At 45.7% G+C, this 21,622-nt stretch overlaps 2 protein-coding genes across 20 annotated transcripts in view; both read right to left on the bottom strand.

Moving 5' to 3' along the window:
• The window catches only part of SOS1 (SOS Ras/Rac guanine nucleotide exchange factor 1), a 53,356-nt gene extending 43,304 nt beyond the window's left edge, over positions 1-10,052 (bottom strand). For 2 of the 6 annotated variants that reach the window (XM_030037778.2, XM_030037794.2), the window contains exons 1-2: positions 9,891-10,052; positions 695-820 (exon numbers count right to left, since the gene is read on the bottom strand). In XM_030037778.2, the coding sequence (XP_029893638.1) occupies positions 695-820; positions 9,891-9,977 (213 nt within the window). In that variant the 5' untranslated portion in view covers positions 9,978-10,052. Of the gene's footprint in view, positions 1-694; positions 821-6,645; positions 6,864-8,337; positions 9,438-9,890 lie in introns of those variants that run through there. The other 4 variants (XM_041128688.1, XM_041128682.1, XM_030037788.2 and 1 more) reach the window with 4 other exon arrangements.
• A 5,263-nt stretch (positions 10,053-15,315) lies between these two features.
• Positions 15,316-21,622, bottom strand: part of MAP4K3 (mitogen-activated protein kinase kinase kinase kinase 3) — an 87,229-nt gene continuing 80,922 nt past the window's right edge. For 13 of the 14 annotated variants that reach the window (XM_030032241.2, XM_030032249.2, XM_041127751.1 and 10 more), the window contains 2 exons: positions 19,333-19,388; positions 15,316-16,816 (listed from right to left, as the gene is read on the bottom strand). In XM_030032241.2, the coding sequence (XP_029888101.1) occupies positions 16,729-16,816; positions 19,333-19,388 (144 nt within the window). In that variant the 3' untranslated portion in view covers positions 15,316-16,728. The remainder of the gene's footprint in view (positions 16,817-19,332; positions 19,389-21,622) is intronic. The other variant, XM_030032292.2, reaches the window with a different exon arrangement.

Genomic DNA, 21,622 nt, shown 5'->3' with positions numbered 1-21,622 from the left:
CAGCCCCCGAGTACTAGAAACCAACAGGCACACTACATATGGAATCTCCAGCTTGGCACCAAAGTCTTCCAATTATGGTTAAGCACAAAGGGCTACCAAGATATTAATGGGTTTAGAAGCTTAACTCATTTAGCTTAACGAATTTGTTTCTCAGCTGGAGAAACTCTTCTCAGATCAACCCCTCTTCTCAAACATCAAGCTGCTTTTCTGAGCAATAGTGGTTGTAGATCTTTGAAAAGGCAATTATAAAAGAAGAGGTTTCTATATAGAGGAAAGAAGTGTTCCTCAACTCATTCTGAGAAAGTGACTGAACTATTTTTGTTCAAATTTCCGGGATGGTGCGGGGTATATCAGCCTAAATCATCACGCTGAGAAAGCGGCACAGAGCCTCAGACTAAGCAGCTACAGTTTGCATACAATATCAGTGGGGAAAAAAGGTCTTTTGAAAGAAACCAGTCAGTTTTATGTACACAAGTTACACTTACCATCCATTATACAGTAATACAGTTCAGAGATAGTTTTACCAATTGATAGGAAAATCAGTTATTAGGTAACTCAGCAGGCTTTATGCAAAAGGTTCTGCTACCTAAAGATACATAATTTCTGCTTTCCTTTTTACATTGTGAAATGATTAATATATTAACTTTTCATGTAACAGTTCAAATTACAGATTTGTAATAAATATTCTCTATACCTCTACATCCAGAAAACTTCTTGGTTGGGCTTGACACAACATACTTAACAACTGGAGAATTAACTCCTCCACATACTGTAATGCATCTTCAGTAGAGGAAAGTTTAGGATGGACTTGCACCTGAACCTACAGGAAATAGAATAATTCAAGCTTTGAGTTTTGCTCTTCCCCAAACCACATGCTTTACTTGCAAAAGAAAGGTGACAAAAGAGCCAAACAGCTCAAAAAAATCCAACCCAAAACACAGCTGTTAATGCACACCAGACAAACATGAGTGAAACACTCATCTACACCTGATAGAAATACAAATCTCAAATGTTAAATGTACTCAAATTGCTGTAAGTGACATTTTATGTCAAGAAAACAGCTAATTAATAACGGTGCTTAGCAGTGCAATTAAGAAAACTGTTTAAAAAACCTGCATATATTTATCTTTCTCCCCTAGTTCTTAAACCACTGTTTGTACAAGACATTTTAGACATGGTGTTTTCTCCCTTCCACAACTCATTGTTCGTCACTCAACCCACAACGATGAAATACAGAATTTTTTTCAGAGAGCGCACTACAGAAACAGCAATGATTTCAGCAGTATTTAGCCTTCAAATTGTTTAATCTATTCTCAATTAGCTCTCACTAGAACAAGATTGGTTTAGGAGGTTTTCTTCCATACTGATTTTTTTAAAAAGATGTCAGCTCTAGAGTAAAAAAAAAACTTCAAAAAAGGCCACAGTGTTGTCCTGGCATTAAGTGGCAGTTCAGAAGTTTTGAAAGTTTGGTCTACACACATTTACTATTATGTCATAAGTGTCTGTAAATTCTCACTGGTGTAAATCCACAGAGGCACAATCCTTGCTCCTCCCATTATTTTTCCAAACAGCCATTTAACTTCTGAAACTTCTGTAGTTCACAAAATAGCACAGTTTTAACCAGTTTAAATTTTAGGTACGCAAAGCTCAGTGCTTCAGAGCCTAAACAGACAGGCAGTTTAATCTCAATCCTACACCGATGGCAAATATTATGCCAAAGCAAGCTGACTGCTAACTTTCGCAACACATCTTTCAAGACCCAATTTCATAATTTTATCATTCCACTGCACACAGCTCAAAATGCCTCCATTTCTCTCAATCACTAACACAAAAGCTTAACCACCTTAAACCAAAACCCAACAATCTGTCTCATCCAAATATTAAACCCATGTCTATATTCAAATAATGGTGCCATAATTATTTAATTTCACACCTGAGTTCTCATTCCTGTTTGCAGTTACAGCAAGAATTAAATATTATGAAGTTCAAACGCACAACAGCCTCAAATAGAAATCCACTTGCCTGCTAAGGCATTCATTAGTTTGAAAACTTCATGTCTGGGCATAGTCCTGGTGCTCATTTAACTGCTGTTGAGGTTTAAATACGCTAGATCATGCATTTAGTTTCTTGCAGATTGCATACCCTTATGCAGCAGGTCTTAAAAAACATCTCCAGAAGTTACTGCTTTTTTAACTTAAAGGCAGTCTGGCAAAAATAGAACAGGACAACTTCTCTTCATTTGACTAGCTAACACAACTATTTTGATTATGCCAACAGTTTCATTTTTCCTAAGAACTTCACCATGCACATCTAGAGTGTGTTTGTGGAGGTACCCGAATAACAGCATGCCCAGCAGTCCCAATCATTACTTACAATTCAAACACTGACATCTGAAATACTGTACCAGCTTGGAACATCTTAACACCAGAAATTACAGATTTGCAGAAGTATTCTCTTAAAGATCAGAGCTGATCTGAGCTGCCTTGAAGATGCTGCCTTTAATTTTTTTTTTTAAAGCCGAACTGAACAAATTTGTATTATATTCTCCCTGCAGTATACTCTAGCACTTTGTATTTTAAGAAGCGTTAAATTACTAAGTCAATCCGACAGTAAAAATACAGAGCATGATAAACCAGAGTGACGAAGAGCAGCTCCATTTTCTCCTTTATTTAGAAAACAGATTGTAAACTTAAATAGCCTCATCACAACTCTTTCAGTCTGTAACACAGAGTCTATAGGAATAAGAACAAGCAAACAAAAATACCACATCAGGCCATAACCTGAAACATTATCCATAGTCAGCCGAAACAGTCAACAACAATAACCTACTCCTAGTTAGGGAGATGAAGCTCCGTTTTTCCTAAGCATTTATGTTTGGGGGCAATTACATAATTTTTCTCAAAGGCCATCGTCTTCTGGCATTATCAAGCTCTACTTTAGTAGAATATCCACCTCAGGCAGAGGAAAACATCATGACATGCCATTGGCTTGCCAGTGTAGTTTATCTATATTCGGTAAGTAATAAATAAGCTTCACTGCTACTTAAGTGAGATTTAGTATCATTTAGGGTTCAAAGTCGTCAAGCGAAAGCAAGAAAACAACTAGGCTAACAAGGAAAACTACAGGATAGCTTGGTGTACAATTATCATAGAAACGTGTAATTTTAGCACCTGCACTACCATAGTACCTAGGGCTCCGATCAAGAGTGAAACAGTGTTATTTGAGGGTACTCAAATCAAGTCCCAAGAAGTCCATTATCTAAGACACGATGCAAGACTGGGTAAGATGCAAGATTTAGTAAGGGAAGACAAGAAATGAGAACATCTGTTCACATACACCATCACGTGACCAGTTTCAAAAAAGATCAAGTTACCAGGGGGTTTCCATCTTTCTCATAAAGTCAGCTCAGATTTTAAATTAAAAAAACTGGGCCACCCTGCCTTACCACCCTTGAAAAGAAGAAGCATGGCTTGAATCCCACCAGATCCTTCACAGTCCTATCTTAGGCATCCACATGATAAAAACAGACTAACTTCTGAAGTGTAGTGATGTTTAGATAAGATTCTTATCTAAACATTTAACCTCTCCCTTAAATAATGACAGAACCCATCCCTTCCCTTCTACACACACCCCAAAATGTCTGTCTTATCATAAGGAAAATTACTAAAAGAGCAGCTTCAGATCTTTTCACAAAAGCTTCAATTCTTCGAAATACCACAATAAATTCTAACGGGCAAGTACAATCTACATCAGCTACAAATCCCTGCCTCCATGGCTCTGTTTTCACTCAACTCATCTGATAACTTTTTTGAATGTTCAATCTTCTCAATCTTTTTTAATTCTCAAAAGGGAAACAACCAGGATTCTCTTTATTTGAAGATAAGCACAGCCAGCATTTCTTGAACAGCTTTTCATGCTCTGTTTAAGAACACGAGCAGAGACAAGCAGTGTCTGCTTAAGAAAATTTGTAGTGCTTCAGGAAAATTCTATGATATGACCACTTGGCTTTTTTTTTTTCTTTTTTCCTTCCTTCAAAACAACAAAAGCAAGGAATTTCTATCAGGAATGGCAACAGCTTAAAAATTAGGCAACCATAAATCTAAAATGCCAGTAAAAGTCAATGAAATCAACTGAAAAAAAATGTGCTTAATGAATAATACAAATATATCTGATCTTACTTTATAACCCTTAGCAACTTATTTTATATAAAGCTTTCTCAAACCATTCCTTTCAAACTCTACATAATAAGTTAGAATATAAACACTCCCACAAGCCTCATGGGAAGCAGTAGGGACCTAGACCAAACCCAGAAACAAGTTTCAGTTAAAGGACTGCAGGTGGAACAGCTTCAGCTTACACAGAGGCTTAGTCTCCAACTGGTCCAACACAACTCCTAGGCTGGTCACAAGATGACCCAAACCCACGTCTAGATGGACACTCAGCAGCTCATTCTGCACTAGAATGAGGCAAACGTTTGATAACAGATAAGAAAGGAAGACCCACAGAGTGAATTTAACAATCTGATTAATACTAAAGCACACTTCCTTAGCAACAGTTTTCGGTTACCTCTTCCTCGCGGGGCCATGAGGAAAAGCCTAATTTATGTCAATTGTAAAGCTGAAAAATTTCAACTTGCAATGAAAAAACCTCTCCAAAGACTTCTTAAAGCAACTTCACGTTACAAAAAAACACCAGCGTAATGCTCCCAAATCATCATTTAACAATCAACGCAATCAGGCTCGTGTTTCTCAGTTCTTCCACTAGAAAAATCCTACATGTGAAAGGCTGCAGAGAGAACAATACTGAACTGAGTCCCATCAGGAGCAGCAGAAGCTCCAGCACCTTCAAAAAAGCATGTAACAGAAGGAAATAATTCTAAAGCTACATAATAAACTGAAATAAAAACAAAGCACCTACTGTTGGTTAGAGATAATTTTTTTGTATCTGGGCAAGACTACCCATCTGCTGGGATTCTGGCAAGAAGTCACAGTATGACTCAAAACCCAACGCCTGCTAAAGAACAAGTGTGCTTCACGGCTGAGTACAGGTACTGCCACGCTGCCAGTCTTCCTTGGTGGCAGCTGAAGTGCTTGTAAGAAAGTGCCTAAAGAAAAACACCCATCATATTTACCACAGCATTTTGATAATAAAATGGAAGAACCTGTAATAAGACGACAGGCCAAGCTGTTTTCCAAAACACTATCAGACAGAGTGAAACTTTACTGATTATAAGCATTTTTCTAAACCTTTGCAGATGCAGTTTATTCAATAGATTATTAGTAGAAATGAGCTGGCCACAAAGCAGGTTTTTCTGAGGGGGAGGGAAGAATTTTCTTCACTTCAGTAACTTTGAAAGTCTTCGCTAACATTATAACCCTTATTTTTACTCAACATATCTTTTGTTCATCTTACCTCCATGACTACAAAACTACTGACAAGCAACTGCTTAACACTGAAACACTCCGGGATGAAATATTTTATGTACAGCTTGCATGGATGAGTATTCTCATAGTGCAAGCACATCAAAAGGTTTTTTCTTCTATTCTTGTACATCACGGCTGACATTTGGCAACCCTGCCCATGTTTTGTTATCCTGATCAATGAAAAATCCAGTAAATTAAACCAAATACAAATGTCTTGGATCCACACTTCAATAACAATTCGCTGAGGCCACAAGACTCAGATTTTTTGCTAACATTTCTCTTGATGTATCAAGGCAGCAGTATTATAATGCACCAGTGAGCACGTGAAAAAACTTACAGTGAAGACTTGAACCGTAGGAGGATCTTATATCCTCCACAGCCATCGGAAGAACAGAGAACCCAAAGCAATCAGAAATTAAGGATGTTCTACATCTGCAGTGAAGCAGTGCCAAGAGTAAGAAGTGCCATTCTGAGTAGCAAGTGGCAACTGGACTGTCATCTATATGAAGAACTAGGTAATTAAAAGTCAGGTAGAAATATCTTTGTCGGCCACAGCTTCCTGAGCACTCTGTAGTCACTGAAGCAGCTTTTCTCGCCTCTTTTGCTCCATGAAAGGTACAGAAGACTGACTACACAATACATGGAGTACCTGGAAGCACACCATCTGGAAAAGTTTCCTTAACTGCAGAAGCAAATCCCCCTCAGCTGTCAAGCCACATCAGTCCAATCATTTTGACCACAACGAATTCTGACAGCACCCCCTATTAATCGCTCAACTGATTCAAAAAAACTTGAGGTACGCAAACAGTGGAACATCTGTAGAGTAAGAAAATTCCTTTGTTTTTCTCAATCGTTGAACTGCTTAAGGTACCACTCAGTAAGAATGACACACTTTCTACTGTAAAAACCAACATATCAGGGAAGAAGCAAGTCATAGGCATGCAGAGAAATTCTGACTGCATAAACAAGAGTTATACAACCAAGGTGAAGCCAGAAGGAAAGACGTTTAGGAAAAACTATCCAAAAGGTTATGACCAGAATGAAGTGTATAAATTCCCTAGGGAAGGAACACCAGTGTTGGAAGAGGCATCACTTTGCAGGTGTCCCTTCTGAGTCCATTTTCCAAGGTGTTTTAAAAGCCATGTATCTCCATCTCCAGCCACCTAAGAGCTCTGGTGTTTCATGTGTCTTGAATCCTCTGTCTTCAGCCCCAGCATCTCACCTTCTGTCCATCTCTGCAACTACAATTTCAGACACCAGCTGTTATTCTTACTTCCTTTTCTTGTACCTCATCACGATTACTGTCTTTCATCAGCAACCAAGGATCTCTGTAACACTCCTCTTTTACTGCTTCAAAATAACAGTGACCAGGCAAAGAAGCATCTCAGTACACATCATTTTCTTCCTAATTGAGTGCACTGGAGTCTATCTTGACAGCATCTGAAGGAGAATCGGAAGAAAAGGGATTACATTATGAACTGAATGGTACAAGAGCTGCTTTTTGCACATGCAACTATTCAATGCGAATACACTTCAATTGCTAAAGGTTCACATCTAATGAAACACAAGGCACGCCCTCCTAAGAACTCGATGTAGGGAGAGATTTACTCTTACTACATATTCTTGGGTTTGTTGCTTGATAAAAAAAGTAGAATCAAAATAACTCATTGGGAAAAAGAAAGCCATTTGCAATGATTCAACAACACCTATTTTTTAAGAAAGTGATTCCGAGGCTGTAGTTTTGAGCTCTGCATTACAAGCCAACTCACAGTTACAAAAGGGCAATGGCATTTTAATGATTCAGTCCACGTGTGGCAGCTTTCCCCAATAGCTGCGAACACTCCATCCTGGTATATATACTTCAACAATGTTAAATTAAATGCCACTCTCCTCATCGGAGATATTAATTCAACATAGGTCTTCCCAAACTATTAAGTCTTATTTCCAGCTATGCAGGAAATGATCCCAATCCTGTTTGTGCATCTACGTGGTTCCAAGGTGGAGTTCAGAAAGCAGCTTGCTGTCACTACCTGAGAATGAGTGTCAGCATCTGGTCAGCTAAGGGGGGTGGGGGTGGGAGGGTGGGGGGAAGAACGAAAGGTTCTCTGCTACTAACGACAGGATGTACATGAGCTTCAGATAATCTGACTCCTACTGAGATAGCATGCTCTGGCAATTCAGCAGACAAAGCTACAAGGCACTAGTTTCCCTCCAGGACAGTTCTGCCTTTTGACCTCACTGGTGTATGTTGCCACATTCTGTACTTTACTAGTCCCACATGCTGCCCTCCAGGTACAGCTCAGGTCTCTGGGTAGCAGAGCAAGGGGTCAGTATCTCAAACCCACTGGGCTCCAAAGCTGCAGGACCGCACCTGTCTTGTGAGCAATGACAGATGATTGTCAAAGCAAGTACACTGCAACGTTCATGGTTTTACCTGCCACCTATGACAGGTTCATTACTTTTAGCCCTTCAGCAGGGCTAAACACCCTAGTCCACACTACCTGTACCTATACAAGTTAGTAAAATACCCAATTTGATTTCTTCGTTAATGAAGAAGCCATTAAGATAACAATTTAATATTTTCATCTGTCATTTAGTTTTCCTGTAACTCAAGTATTTGGCTGTTCAGTAAAGCAGGTGGCAATATGGACAGATTCTTCATTTCTACCTTTACTGGGACAGCAACAGTAAGCAGCAGAAGACTATGCTTCTGGAGCACAGGGGGCAATAGCCTGAGAGAAGATAAGAAACAGGCGGTGATCTCATGAAGAGCTGAGGTTAAAAGGGTTAACACCTGCCAGACAGTTGCAAGTTTGAGCGTGCAGCGTTCGGAACTAACTCCACCTCACTCCTGCCACCCCTCTACCCACAGTAAGAAACAGAGCACAGCACAACCGAACCAAGACAACTATACCTTGCAGGGCCAGTCTGTCATCCTTCGCAGCTTGTCATCGTTGGCCTTCTCTGTTGACTTCAGACTCCAGAATTCCTTCCCCACCCCCCCCCCCCCCGAGGAATTTATCCAACTCCTTCAGCAAGCCTCTTTAATGCAGGGCGACTCCACGAATGGCTTGTCCATTGGGAAGAAATCTTGTGCTTCAGATGTAGCAAGTAATCCCAAAGTCTTAGCTCATACTTGCCTCGAATCCTCACTCTACATCCTCCAGTAGTTAGCACTTAGCCTCATTCCAGATTTGACAAACCTCTGCTACACCATGAAATAAACCATCCTCCAAAGGAATGAGCTCTTGCTGTTTGAGACCTTGGGTAGCTCCAGTTTCCAAGCAGGCTTCAGTCAGATGGCTGTCCAAATGCTTACAAGCACCGCAAGAAGCAGCGAGTCGTACAGCTAGTGCCGAAGTATAGTTTCGAAGAAGTGACTACTGATCAGGGATAAGAAATTAACAGTACATGCTACGTACTGATGAGACAAGCAAGAAGACTTCCAAAAACCGGATGGAACAGCACAGTGCTGGAGACCTCAAGAAGCACGCCCAGAAAAGCAATGCAATACATTGCAAGAGGAAATTAGGAAGAAATACTGAACCAGTACAACTGCAACACTTGAGACTTCCAACCCATACTGGAGGATGCAATGGTTCAACTAGCCCTAGGAGCAAGTCTTTTACACAAAAGTTGCAGTTAATCACTGTAACTAGACAGACTCATAAAGCACTGCTGTGTACGACTACAAAGCGTCCAGTTCTGCAATCTGAAGCCAGTTCAAGCAACGGTGTCAGAAACCTCTTGCTTCTTAAGCCTTCTACTTTCTGGACCCTGGCTGCAGAAGTGGAAGGGGAGCCCTCGCCATTTTTTCTCTCTTCCAAATAAATTCTTTCCACACCACAGGCGCAAGCTTCACCATCCTGAGGAAGCAAGCCTTGCTAGCCTGTCCTAATGAAGCCTTCTCAGCAAAAAGGCATTTAGACTACGAGAAGCTTAACTAAAAGTCATTAAGCCCGAACACTAATTAACCAAAACTCTCTCAGCAGTTCCTCATAACGATCACCCCCCGCCCCCAGCCGTGTCACTCCTGGGCGCTAAGGGAGCCTAGCAGAAACCCGCAGCAGCCCTGCCTGCTTCCTTCTCCGCGAAGTGGGGGGGGGGGCGGACCCACACGGCTCCGGCCGCCAGAGCATCGCCCCAGCGCGGCTCCCCCCGCCGCCGAGGGCACCGGGCCCCGCGCGGGGACGCCGGCCCCCCCCCCGCCCCCTCCCCCCACCGGCCGGGACAGGCGCCCGCCCGGCAGGGCGGCGGCAACGACCGACCCCCGCCGAGCCCCAACGCCCGCTTCCCGCGGCGCGGGCGAGCGCCGGCCGGCCCCGCCGCCACGGCTCGGCCGAGGCGCCGGCCGCGGCCCACCCCGCGCCGAAGTCGGGCCGCCGCGGCGGGCCCAGGGCCGAGCGCCCCGCTCCCGCGGCCCTGCCCGCCGCGGGCGGGGGGGGGGACGACCCCGCTCCCCCTCACCTTCTTGAGGGCGGGCACCAGCAGCCCCCGCCACTTGGGCGCGTTCTCCTCGCTGAAGAACTCGTAGAGCAGCGGCTGCGCCTGCATGGTGCCGCCGGGCCCGGCCCGCTCGGGGGAGGCGGGCGGGCGGGCCGGGACGGGACGGGCCGGGCCGGGCCGGGCCGGGCCGGGCGCCGCGAGGAGGGCTGGGCACCCCTCAGCAGGAGGCCCGGCGGCCCCCCGCCGCCGCCGCCGGCGGCAGGCCCGCAGCGGCGGGGGCAGACGGCGGCGGCTGCCGCATTCCCCGCCCCCGGCTCTCGGTGGTCGCCCCGGGGCGGGCGGGGGGGGCGGTGGGCGGCGGGAGGGGGCGGCAGGAGCGGGGTCACGCGGCGGGCCGCGAGGGGCGGGGTCGGGCGCCCGGAGCGCGAGCGCCGCCGCCGCCTCCCCGCTCGCCAGGCTCCAGCCCTCGCCCGCAACGGCTGAGCGGCCGCGGCGCAGGCGCGGTTGCGGCGGAGCCCCGCGCCTGCGCGCCGGCGACGCGTGGTCCGGGCCTTCCTCCGCCGGAAGTGGCTTCAGCAGGCGGCGGGCCCTGCGCGCCCCCTGCCGGCGGGCGGTGGCGCGCAGTCCCGCCGCCGGGGCGGGGGGGGGGGCCGGGTCCCCGTCCCGGTCCGCACGGAGCCGCCGCAGCGGGGCGGTGGGGGGCTGTGAGCCCCGCCGTGCTGCCTCCGCCGGCCGCCAGGCCCTCCTTCCGTGCAGCCCCAGCTCTGCCCTGGCCCCGGCAGCCGCCGAGCGAGCCCGGGAGAGCGGGGCCCAGCCGGGGCAGGGCCCGGGAAGGGGACGGGACGCTGGGGGAGCCACGCGGACCCCCCGGAGGCCTGGGGAGGAGAGAGGGCTGCGGGGCCGTGGCGGACCTCGGCGGAGCTGCGCTCGGGCGGGCGAGGCCCCTCTCCCGGCTAGCGCCTCTGCGGGCGTGCCGACCGCAACGGCCCCCGGGGCTTTGCTCCCCGTGGGCCACAGACGGCCTCGCCGCCAGCTTGTCACCGGCCTCCCTTCCCGGGGCGACCCGAAGCACAAGGAGACGGCGGCGTCGGCCTGCGACAGCCGTCTGCTCGGAGCCGGAGGCGGCCGGCGGGGTGGAGGCGTCACTCTTCCCTGGAGAGCGGCGTCACTCCCTGCCTGAAAGACGGCGTCCTCTCCCGTGGGGACCGCGATGGGAGAGGAGTAAACGCCCCGTTCAAGCAGCACAAGAACTGCCTCCGAGGGTGAAGAGTAAGCCTGATTCTTGGAAAAAGGGCCGGAAAAAGGAAAGCCAGCATGCAAGTAAAGCCCAGAGGTTTACACAGGACGAAGCCCACGGTGGTCTGCGGGGCCTGGCAGGGCAGAGGGAGGAGGATGCTGCTGGAGATGAAAAGCAGATCGTTGCGCTCTGCTTGGCAAGGCAAGGGGCCAGGGAGAGCCCGAGGACCAGAAGAGAAAATAGCGAGTTGCTGTTGGGGAGCACAGGGAGGGAGATAGAAGTATGAAAACCTCTGCTGGTCACTGGAAGGAAGGTTTAGGGCCGGCTTCCCGGCTGGGAGGAGAGCAAAGTACCCACACAGATTGCTTGGACAGAGACTGCCGAGTCTCCCCTCATCTCAAGGGCTGGTCGTGCAGACGCACGTCAGGAATGGTGTGCGTGTTGCGAGGCTCACTTAATTAGTGTTTGTGAAGCGCTCTGAGGACAGGCGATGTTCTTGAGAGGCTGAGCAGTACTTTGGCAGGTAATGGATGGAGCCTCTCAGAAAGAGCTCTCGCTTCACCCTGCAGCTCTTGCTCAGCCGTTTTTCCTCCAGACGGATACTGCTGTCTGAAGGAGTCAGACTTCTGCTTTGAGCTTGCTGGAACAAGGATGAAAGGCAGGAATATTCACGTCTCAGAGCTATTTGCGTGGTCTAGCAGCCTGCCTGTGCATTCAGGGGACACCAACACAGCATCTCATAGACTGTGGAGCTGTTGCACTCGCTGCCTTATAATGGAAAATCAGTCTGTTGAAGTTTCAATCTTCAGCTGCTCCGAAGTCCGTGCAACACCGGATGCACCAGCTGCACCAGTGCTCTGCTCTCCAGCCCCTCCATTTGACGACGAAGATGCCAGGACTCCTAAATACCAGTGAATGGTCTACAGCGTCTCTTTCCTTCAAACAAGACAGCGTTGGGTAACGTGAGGCTGCAGACACTGTGTTTGGTCAGTTCAAACATTCAGTAAGGCCACAGGACAGTCCAGGCCTGAGCTCTTCCTCCACCCGTAGCTGCCAGCACCAGCCGATAGCCTTCCTCTCCTGGCATTCGGTGCTTTTTCAGTGCCCCTGCCTGGGGGCATCCCAGGTTTATTGGTGGTGACAGGGCAGTCTGGGTTCCTCACTGGCCTTGATCTGGTCACGTTCATTCATTTCGTGTGCTGCATGGGAGGGTGCAGTTTTGCTTGGAAAGCAACTGAGCGAGACTTAAGTATCTCCAGGGCTGTCTGAGGAGCTGTTGCTTCACTGTTCATGGCAAATAAACCATGGTGGGATTGGGAAAAGTCCCATGGGTCCCCTGAAGGGCAGAGCACAACTGAGAGCAATAGGATGCTGTTTGCCCAGCACTGGCGTTGCGCCCCATCCGTGGTGGGGAGCACAGGCAGGCAAAGTGCGGTCAGGCACAGGCGCTGGTGGTTATTGCGTACGGATACACACATCTCCACACTGAGGGTGTCTAAGGACCCGGAGGAAGGACTGCAGCCACGTGGGTGCTCTTGCAGTGCAGGCTGTTGCAGGGAAGAGCACGAAGTTGAAAGCTGGGGGGCTGCTTTCATAGGGGCGTAGTGACAGAGGAGTTGAATCATGAGGGGACGGGAAGCTCAGTGGCACGGGGAGGTGCAGGGAGCCAGGCGGTGGGACGACCTGCCCTTCTGTCAAGAAGTGAAGATGAGACTCACTGCTGTTGCTGTCAGGAGCAGAAACCAAAGGCCACAGCCAGTGCAGCGGTGCCTTCACAGGGGTGTACAATGTCTGTGGGTGGCACGGGGACACTCGGGATCCTCCAGTGCTGCTGGAGGAGGGAGAGGAGGACGAGGTGGAGGGTCGTGGCAGTCCTTCACCATCCTGTCCCAAGGGCTGGCGGAGCAACAGGGGCTTACAAAGAGCGACAGCACCCCTTTGACCCCAGCAGCTGCTGTGGGGAATGCGAGGCACTGCCACCAGGAGGGACTGCCAGGAGCTGATGGTATACTCCTGTATTCTGCCTGGAAGAACGCTGCTAGGATTAGCTGCCTGTCAGAGCAACACAAGGGGGACCTGAATTTGAACGTGTTGGATTTAAAGTAGCTGTAAAGGGAAAAATCTGTACCCAAGGAGGGAAGATGACCTCTAGCAACAGTAATGCAGCTGTGTTGCAGAGGATGATGCTGAGCAGACAGCGAACCCAGCATTGCCATCCACAGTGAGGACTTGAGAGCCCACCAGTGTCCATGTCCCCCTCCCCAGACACATTCTCCCAGCTCCTTCTGCACCCCTCAAGAGATGACACAGGCCTGAAACATGACTCCGTATGACCTGTATTTTAGATCAGCCTGGAGTGTTTCCTTGAAGGGAAGCAAGAGGTTTTGGCACATTCCCTGGTTTTACCTGCTTTTTTTCCCCACCTTTTCACGTAGATTCCTTCAAACACCAGCAGTGCTATTGCTAAAGCTGAACCCTGTGGAGTGTAAGAAACACCCCCGGCCTGGGGGACGCATCCGTCTCCATCACTGCTTGCAGCATTGCTGGGTTCCCCCCAGACCCATTGCAAGGTCCCAGTAGCAAAGCTACAAGGAACAGGCAGCCAGCAACATGTGCTTTGCCTTGCACAGCTCTTAGTTTCAGTTTTAAGGGCGGTGGGACACAGAACTGGAATCCGAACCCCCTACTTTCTCAGGTGACCAGATCCTGTTTCTGACAGGGGCAGGCAGCACTACATGAAGAGATGTGCAACAACAGGATAAAAGCAGTGTTCGTTCCCCTGTCCTCCCAGCTTCCAGAAGCACTTCTGCAACAGACCGAAACAACCCCACTTCTTTGTTCTCTTTAAGAAAGCTCAGTTTGGACTGAGACCCAAGCTCAGCCCCTGCACTGATCAAACTTTGCTGCCAGGTTGGCGAATGCCCCATCGCACAGCCACATCACAACACACTTCTGCCTGTTAGCGGCTAGGACCGCTAGCTACAAGCCAGTGATAGACAGCAGCCAGAGTGCATGGGGCTGGGAGGAGAGAGAAAAAGGGAAGCCGCACAGGTTGTTAGAGAAGCCATGTCAACTAGCTGTAGGCAGAAGCCTTGCTCTAACCTCATCGTGGCTGCGATTTGGTTTCCTGGCTCTGGCTGTGCTCCTGTCAGTCAGCCACATGCTGATCCCAATCTTGCATCAGGATGGGGATAGTGGAAGATCCCACTGAGCGCGGCTCAAGGAAACTTTCAGTTCATGGCAACTGCAGGTCTTGCAAAGGAGACATTTTCTCTTCTGCACATCCAGGCTCCCGGGCTCAGCTAAGGGCAGCTGCCAGACAAGGAGCCAGGCAGCTGGGGATGGGGGAGAGGCAGTTTTGTGGCACAGATGCCAAATTCTGCAACAGGACAATTCCTCGAAAAGCAGGAATGCTTTGCTCCTTCCTTGTCTTTCAGGCTGGAGAGCAGCGTATGGAAACCAAAGCTGTCCTGGCCATACCGATAGATTTGAGACAAGCCTGCCCTAGTACAATGCTCCCCTTCTTCCCACATGCCACTACCCTGTCCTCTTTATTGTTAGCTCTTCCAGCTGCATCCCAGCATGCATCCTTGTACCAAAAATGCTCAACCAGAGTAAAACCCAGTATCCCTTAGCTCCTGTTGCCTGCAATTCAGCAACAGCCCAACAGCCCCAAACAGCAAGACACTTGGCCACAGCTGCTGCAGAAAGCCCACAGGAGGAAGCATGTTTATAGCACATCAGCTATACTGTACTGGATTAAAACTTAGCTACTTTTTGCACATCAAAGTGAGGAATAGTCCAGGGGAGGCAGGATGGAAATGCCCCTTGGGTGGCAGCACAAGCATGCTGTGAAACACACACAAGTTCTCGCCTTTTCTGAGAACTCAGCTCCTCAGCAGTGGGGCTTGCATTACCACTGCTCCCACAGGGCAGATCTGAGGTTCAGTGCAAGGGAACAGAGAAGATGAGGCCAGCAGAGGCAGCAAGCTCAAGTCTCATAAGCAGAAAAAAAAGCCCTGCTGAAAAAAAGCAGGTGATGGAGGGAAGAAATCAAACAAGCTGGAATTTGGAAAGACTTCTCTCAAATACATATAGCCGTTACCTAAAGCCAAAAGGGTAGTAATGTCTACCCTTAAGTGCTAGTCTAAACTGAGTTGAGCTCCAGCAGTCTGACCATTCATACATTGAGAAATGCCCAGCTTCTTCTGTGTTTGGCACAAACATTTAATAGCAGAATTCAAAACTCAATATGTTCCATTTTAGTCTTATGTGGAAAATTAGTGCAGGTGATAATCTTAATTGTACAACAACATGTTAAAAAAGTTTATTTTACATTATATACATTAGGGAACATATTTCAAAGCATTACTCATCACAACAATAACGCAGGCCACAAATCACTTTAAATTTAGTTTGGTTTTAGTGTATATTATCACAATAAAATATAAAGAACATATACAAAAAAAAAAGGAGTCAAATGTGTGCATTTTGCTAAAACTTGGCATTTATATACTCCATTGGAAAATAGCAATCAAAAATACTTCTGATCAAAACTAAGTTCCTGTGATGCATAGTAACCATTGTATTGTTTGAATGAGGTAGTAACTAAATTATTTTGGCCATGTGTTAACATCCTAAATCAAGAAAAGTGTGAAAATGGTTGTAAGGCCAAAAAAAAGTCAAAATGGCAACATCTTTGAGCCATTTCCACAATGTGGAATGTTGCTCCTTTTCACTGTGATATGAAACCATTTAGTAAGACCAACAGTAATACCAATTTTTAATCATTGTATACACTAATAATTCAAACACCTATTGCAGTGTTACAGCCAGGTACCACTAGTCTGGGACTGACACCCAACCAGAAAGTATTGTTTTCAAGCATAGAGAAGTAATCGTAAGGAGAGTTTTAATTAAATATAAAAATACAGGTGTTTAGCTGGTTTGTTTCACAAAGAAAACTACCCAAGTAAACTAAAAAAAGAAACTTTGAAGCCCAAGTCATATCCACAAAGTCACAGCTTACCTTTGTGACTAAATACATCACATCTCAATACGTTGTGCAAACATGAACACCAGTGTGTTGCATCAAAATTAAAACAAGATTGTAATCTGATTACAGCCTTGGTTATGATTTCTAAAAGTTAAGATTTACTTGTATTAGTAAATTACATATAATAAAATACAATAGTGTTGTTAAATGTACTATATTTGTTGCTAGCATCCCACTTTATAATAAACACGAGAAGTCCTTAAAATAGTACCCCGATTTCATTTTTGCATCCTCAGTGACTTTTACATCTGTACAGGTAAGACACTTGTACTTAACAGGAGGACCGCTATCTACAGAAGGTCAGTGTAGGTCTTCAGCAAGAAGTTGCACTGAAAAATACTGCATATGTACAAAGATTACATAACAGTAAATTAAGCACTTCTGTGGTATCATAATGCTTATGTGTCCATACCACAAACAATTCTCACCTTCCTCTTATGCCAGAATAAATTATAAAGTAACTGAAGTGGGGTTACTGCAGCTTTTGTGCAATTTCAGCCAGCCATGAATGCTGCTGCAGTAGGAGTGTTCTCTTGTCATGGTCAGCTGCCTGCCACGCGCTGTTCTCAGTAACTGTTCTCATGCCCTGCCAGGATATACAAATTGCTGTTGGCTGTTGGGTTATCCGTCGGCCTACTCTCCAGGACCACGACCCTAAAATGAAAATAAAAGCGCCACAACATCAGGTAAGCCTTCATTTAAAAACATCCCTGGATATTACTGTAAATATTGTTTCCCAGGATCTATCTGACCAGTGGTCATTTCTCTTTCCCTGGACGCCTCTAGTCCAAAAGCTGCTCAAAGCAAGGCCAACCTCAAAGCTGGCTCAGTGTCTTGTCCAGGCAAGGTCTCCAAGGATCTCCCACAGCCTCTCCGGGCTCCTACTGCAGCGTTCAACCACCCTCACCATGATGTTTTCCCCTCTTTTATCCAGCTGGAATCTCCCTTGCTGCAATGTATGCCTGTTGCCTCTCATCCTTTCAGTGGGGGCTTCTGAAGAGGGTCCATCACTCCCCTACTGCCTGGGCTTCTGCTTTCCTGGAGCTTTGCAAAGCTAACCCATTAATCAGGTTCCAGTTCTGGAAGTCGTTAGTCTGCCCTCTGCCATTGGACATGACAGATAACAAAACTGACTCTTCTGTGAGCATTTCTAGTCCTTCCCTGAGCCCATGTAACCTAAATCCAGAGAAACTTCCTCCAGCTCTGAAAGTCCCAGAGACAAAAGACCTGCAGGCTGAGAGAGTCCTCGAGGAAAGGACTGCTATGTGCAGAATCTTCTCTCTTCCTCTTTTCTTGCCACCCACTTTTGGCCAGCATTGGAGACAGGAGACTGGGTTCGTTGGACCTACACTACAACTGCAAAGACCATAAGGGATGTCCTACATCAGACCTTGCGCTTCAAAGGAGAGGAATTAGCAGTCACAATACTGTTTCACAAACTATTTGAGATTTTTTAATGAGGCAAGAACTGTTAGAACCGCTAAATGGACCAGGATGTTCATGATTTAATTCTCCTCCACAAACACCCCGAAGTGAATAGATTGTGGGAAATTCAAATCCATCTATTGTGCATTCACCCAAGGAGAGGCTGCTTGCTTCAAAACTATCGCTCAGAAAACCTACCCTCTGCTCAATGTGCTCCACAAAGGGAATGGCACCTCATGCCATGAAGCATTCCCCGCTCACCAGGAGAAAGCAACATGCAAGCTCTCATCAGACTGATGTCAGTTTTTTGGCTTCTCAGAACCCCAGTTCCTATGAACTGCCTAGGAAGTGAAATGTGTAACTGGAAAAAGGTTTCACAGCTCAAGCACAAAATATGACAGTGGTGCAAGCAAAGTGGTATCTGAAGAAATTGGAATTAACGTTTATTGCAGTGCAAAGTCTTTAAACACTCTCAGACTTGAGAGACTATTAGTGCAAGCCAGAAATAGATGAAACTGTATTTGAGGAAGAGGACATTATTTTTCCAAGGCAATCATTTGCAATGTCATGCTCCATTGTGAAGTCGGACTCATTTTTTAAATTGAGCTGTGCTGTCTCTCAACAACTAAGAGAAATGACATCATAAAGCTGAGCTCCACGCACACCTCACTGGAACAGAGGGAGTAAAACCCCCAGGTCAGACATGAGTATTACTTTCAACTACCCGTTATGAAAAAGCTATCAGGTACTGCATGTAAGGCAGAATCTGCAACGCCCAGCCAACAACGATTGCTGGTAGCCAGCCAATAAAGCCACAGCACCATTCACTGCTGTTGATGTTTTGAGTAATTACAGGGCTGTGCATCAAGCTTGGAGAAGCAGAATACGGGGAAAGCCTTTGGTTGATGTAAAGCTCTTTTGATAGTTCTAAGATGCCACAGGAGAGCAAGTTTACCACAAGTGGTATAAGACAGAAGCAATTCTCAAAGAAAAATTAAAGCCTATCTTGGCACTTCATATGAATAAATTACTGGTGAAACTGTCGCATCAGCATGCACTCCCCAGAAGACAAAACATCTGCTGTTTTCATGGCTGTTACAGAAGTACAAAGTTTGACAGCAGGGCAGAGAAAGTTGAGGAAGTCAGTGACACTCCTAAATAGCAGTTACTGACTCAGCAAGCTGGTGTCTGGTGGGTCAGACAGACACAGTGCTAGTGTCCTGCAAAGCAGATGCCAAAGAACAGCTATGCTGGGAATTATCAAGAGCTCTTACAAGACCTGAGCTGTCATGCTGGGAGGACAACTGGTAGAGTTCCTTTCTGGGGGTGAAAGTGAGATATTTAAATTTTTAAGTATTTTTTGCATTTGTCTGAAGAAGTAGATCTTGATAAGCTACTCCAGCAGAGCATCTGAAAGTAAAGATTTCACCAAGTTAAACAAAAGAATTACAGCACAAAAAGAAAGACACTCCTGGAGATTGTAACTGCAGCCAAATAGGAGCTTGCTAGCATGGCTGATTACTTCTGGAAGCCCACAAACACTTTTAGAAGTTTTGTTTGTTTTTTTTTTTTAATTAAGAAAGAGAAATAAACTTGAAGGGCTGAAAGGTAGACATGTACACAAAGGAACGAGTAAGATGGCTAAAAAAGGAATCGCAAGAAACAAGCGAAAAGAACTTTTACAAGGTAGGAGGATCACACATTATTCTTCTATTTTAGAATGTCATGTTCACTACTCTTCATACCTGTCAGATCCCAGAAGCCTGAATATCCTCGTATTATCAGAAATTTCTTGTGTGATCTAGACAATAAAAATAAGACAAGTGTTTACACGTTAAGTGCATAAGTGTTTTTTATTAAAATCAACCTAGAGAAAATAATTGACTATGACTGATGTTACCAATTTACTGCTGACTGAAATCCACTAGAGAATTTAATGCAACTGCCATTTTAAAATGAGATCTAAAAGTTTTCTGTAATTCCTACCACATTATGTGAATTCCTCTAGTAGTAACTGCAAGCACAACAGCAGGTCTCAGCGTTGCACAGCGTGAGCTACCAGTGCAATTCCCTTTACAGCCATGACTGAAATAGGTAGCTGTAGGTTGCAATTTGTCTCACTCGAGTAGATATCCAAAATGGGTCAGGTAAATCACACATAAAATGCATTTTGTTGAGATTCTGAATCATAGTAGTGATGCAATAAATTCATATTCTGAAAACCTTAACAGGGAAACATCATCTAATTTGTGGTACTTATGCCCATTGTCAAAATACTATGTCTTCTTTTCACATTTCAGACTAGTGCAATAGAGCTTTGTTTACTGTGGGTGAATTATACTTGTGTGATACATCTTTATGATCACATGAATACCAAAGCACCAAAGAAAACATCATGTTAATCAAGTCAACCAAAGCCCACTGCATACTCCAAAGGATATCAAGTCACACTGTGAACAGGTAGCAGTGTTTACAAAGCTCCTTTTCTACACAGCCACATTTCACATTCTTGGGGAAAGAAGAGATTCTTCCCTCCTTCCCAGATCTTTGTAGCGTTACCTGACTTAGTGAATTCACTTCTGGCACAGAGAACTTGCAAGAGAATTTTAATTCACAACAACGAAGTTCCCCACTTTGTTAAGAAAATTACTTCCTGCTTGTTGTGGGGCTCAGTCTGCACAATCTTGGCCCAAATTTTGAGTGTCATCTCAGAATTCATACAGTTCCCTGTTTCATTCTTCCCACCTAATCAAACCACTGTGGAAAGTCACGGTGGTGGAAGGAAACAACTTTGCAAGCAGCTCAAACCATCCCCCATTAAACCAACTGATAGCAGATTATGGAATCTGAACTAATCATGTCTTCAAAGACAAACACACTGCAAAGTTACGCTGGTCAGGTTTTTGTCCTGTGTAACCACTTCCTACACACTATATAGTATAAAATTCCCCAAAAGCAATGAATATGGTCAAGATCTGAGCCTGGTAATACAGGCTTTTCACACCACTGATGAAAATGAGTTTATTTTTTTCTTAATAGCTGTGGCTAGTAGGACAGCCAGGAGAGATAAGGAATTTTAAAAGGACTGAGAGCTTACCCTAGACATGTTCTACAGAGAAAGAATTTTGGGTGGCTTGCTTTCTGACAACAGCTCAGTTCTGCCTTCTGTTCTTCATTTAGGTGCTGGCTTTCGCTTGACAGTAACAAAGCAAGAAGACACTGTTCCTTATGCTTTACATAAACAATATAAAGCATCCACTTGCACTGCAGCACTCTGGGACATGCCCTCTAACAACTGGATCAGAGCTACCGAGTGCCAATGGGTGGAGTAATCCACTGAGCCTTGCAGAATGCTGCTAGCAGGAGTCTGGAGTTGGAGAAGTAGCTAGCGGCATCATCTCCTTCTTGTAGTCTGTGCTAACAACAGGGTGCCGCAGTTCACCATTATGAGTTCCTGGGAGAAGGACAATCATGCCTGGGGATCAAATATGCACAAATGCCACAAGAACCATTTGCAGACTTGGAAATAAGAAGTAGTCTGACTCGTTTTTGGTCCAACTTCCCACAAAGAGCAGGCTTACTCTCAGCACAGATTAGGTCAACTGTGGCTTTGTGCAAATAAACTTACTTGTGTAACAATGTGGAATGTCTAAGCTTGGCATGGTGTGACTGTACATGTACCTTAAAATACAATTAGTCATAATGAGCTCAATTTCTCAGACAATGCGACACTGACGAAACAACTGGTGAAGTTTGTAAACATTCTTTAATAACCAAATTGACAGACTCATTAAAATCCTACAAACCACAGCATTTCCACTAACACATAGATAGACAAGATTTGCAGCAAGAAATTAAAAAAAAAAAAAAAAAAAAAAAAAAAAAAGAGTTGAGAAGGTACTTGTAGTGGTTGAACTATGTCTAAAAACTCACATCAAACTGGCTGAAAAAAGGGACTACACTGAAATTTTAGAATAAAGTCTTTAGGTCAATCTGACATTTTTCTCCTGAGAATGGAAAATATTTCTTGTGAAA

Source organism: Aquila chrysaetos, chromosome 2 (assembly GCF_900496995.4).
Source record: "Aquila chrysaetos chrysaetos chromosome 2, bAquChr1.4, whole genome shotgun sequence".
NCBI classification, from domain to species: domain Eukaryota; kingdom Metazoa; phylum Chordata; class Aves; order Accipitriformes; family Accipitridae; genus Aquila; species Aquila chrysaetos.
This window is presented reverse-complemented; position numbering and strand designations above follow the sequence as displayed.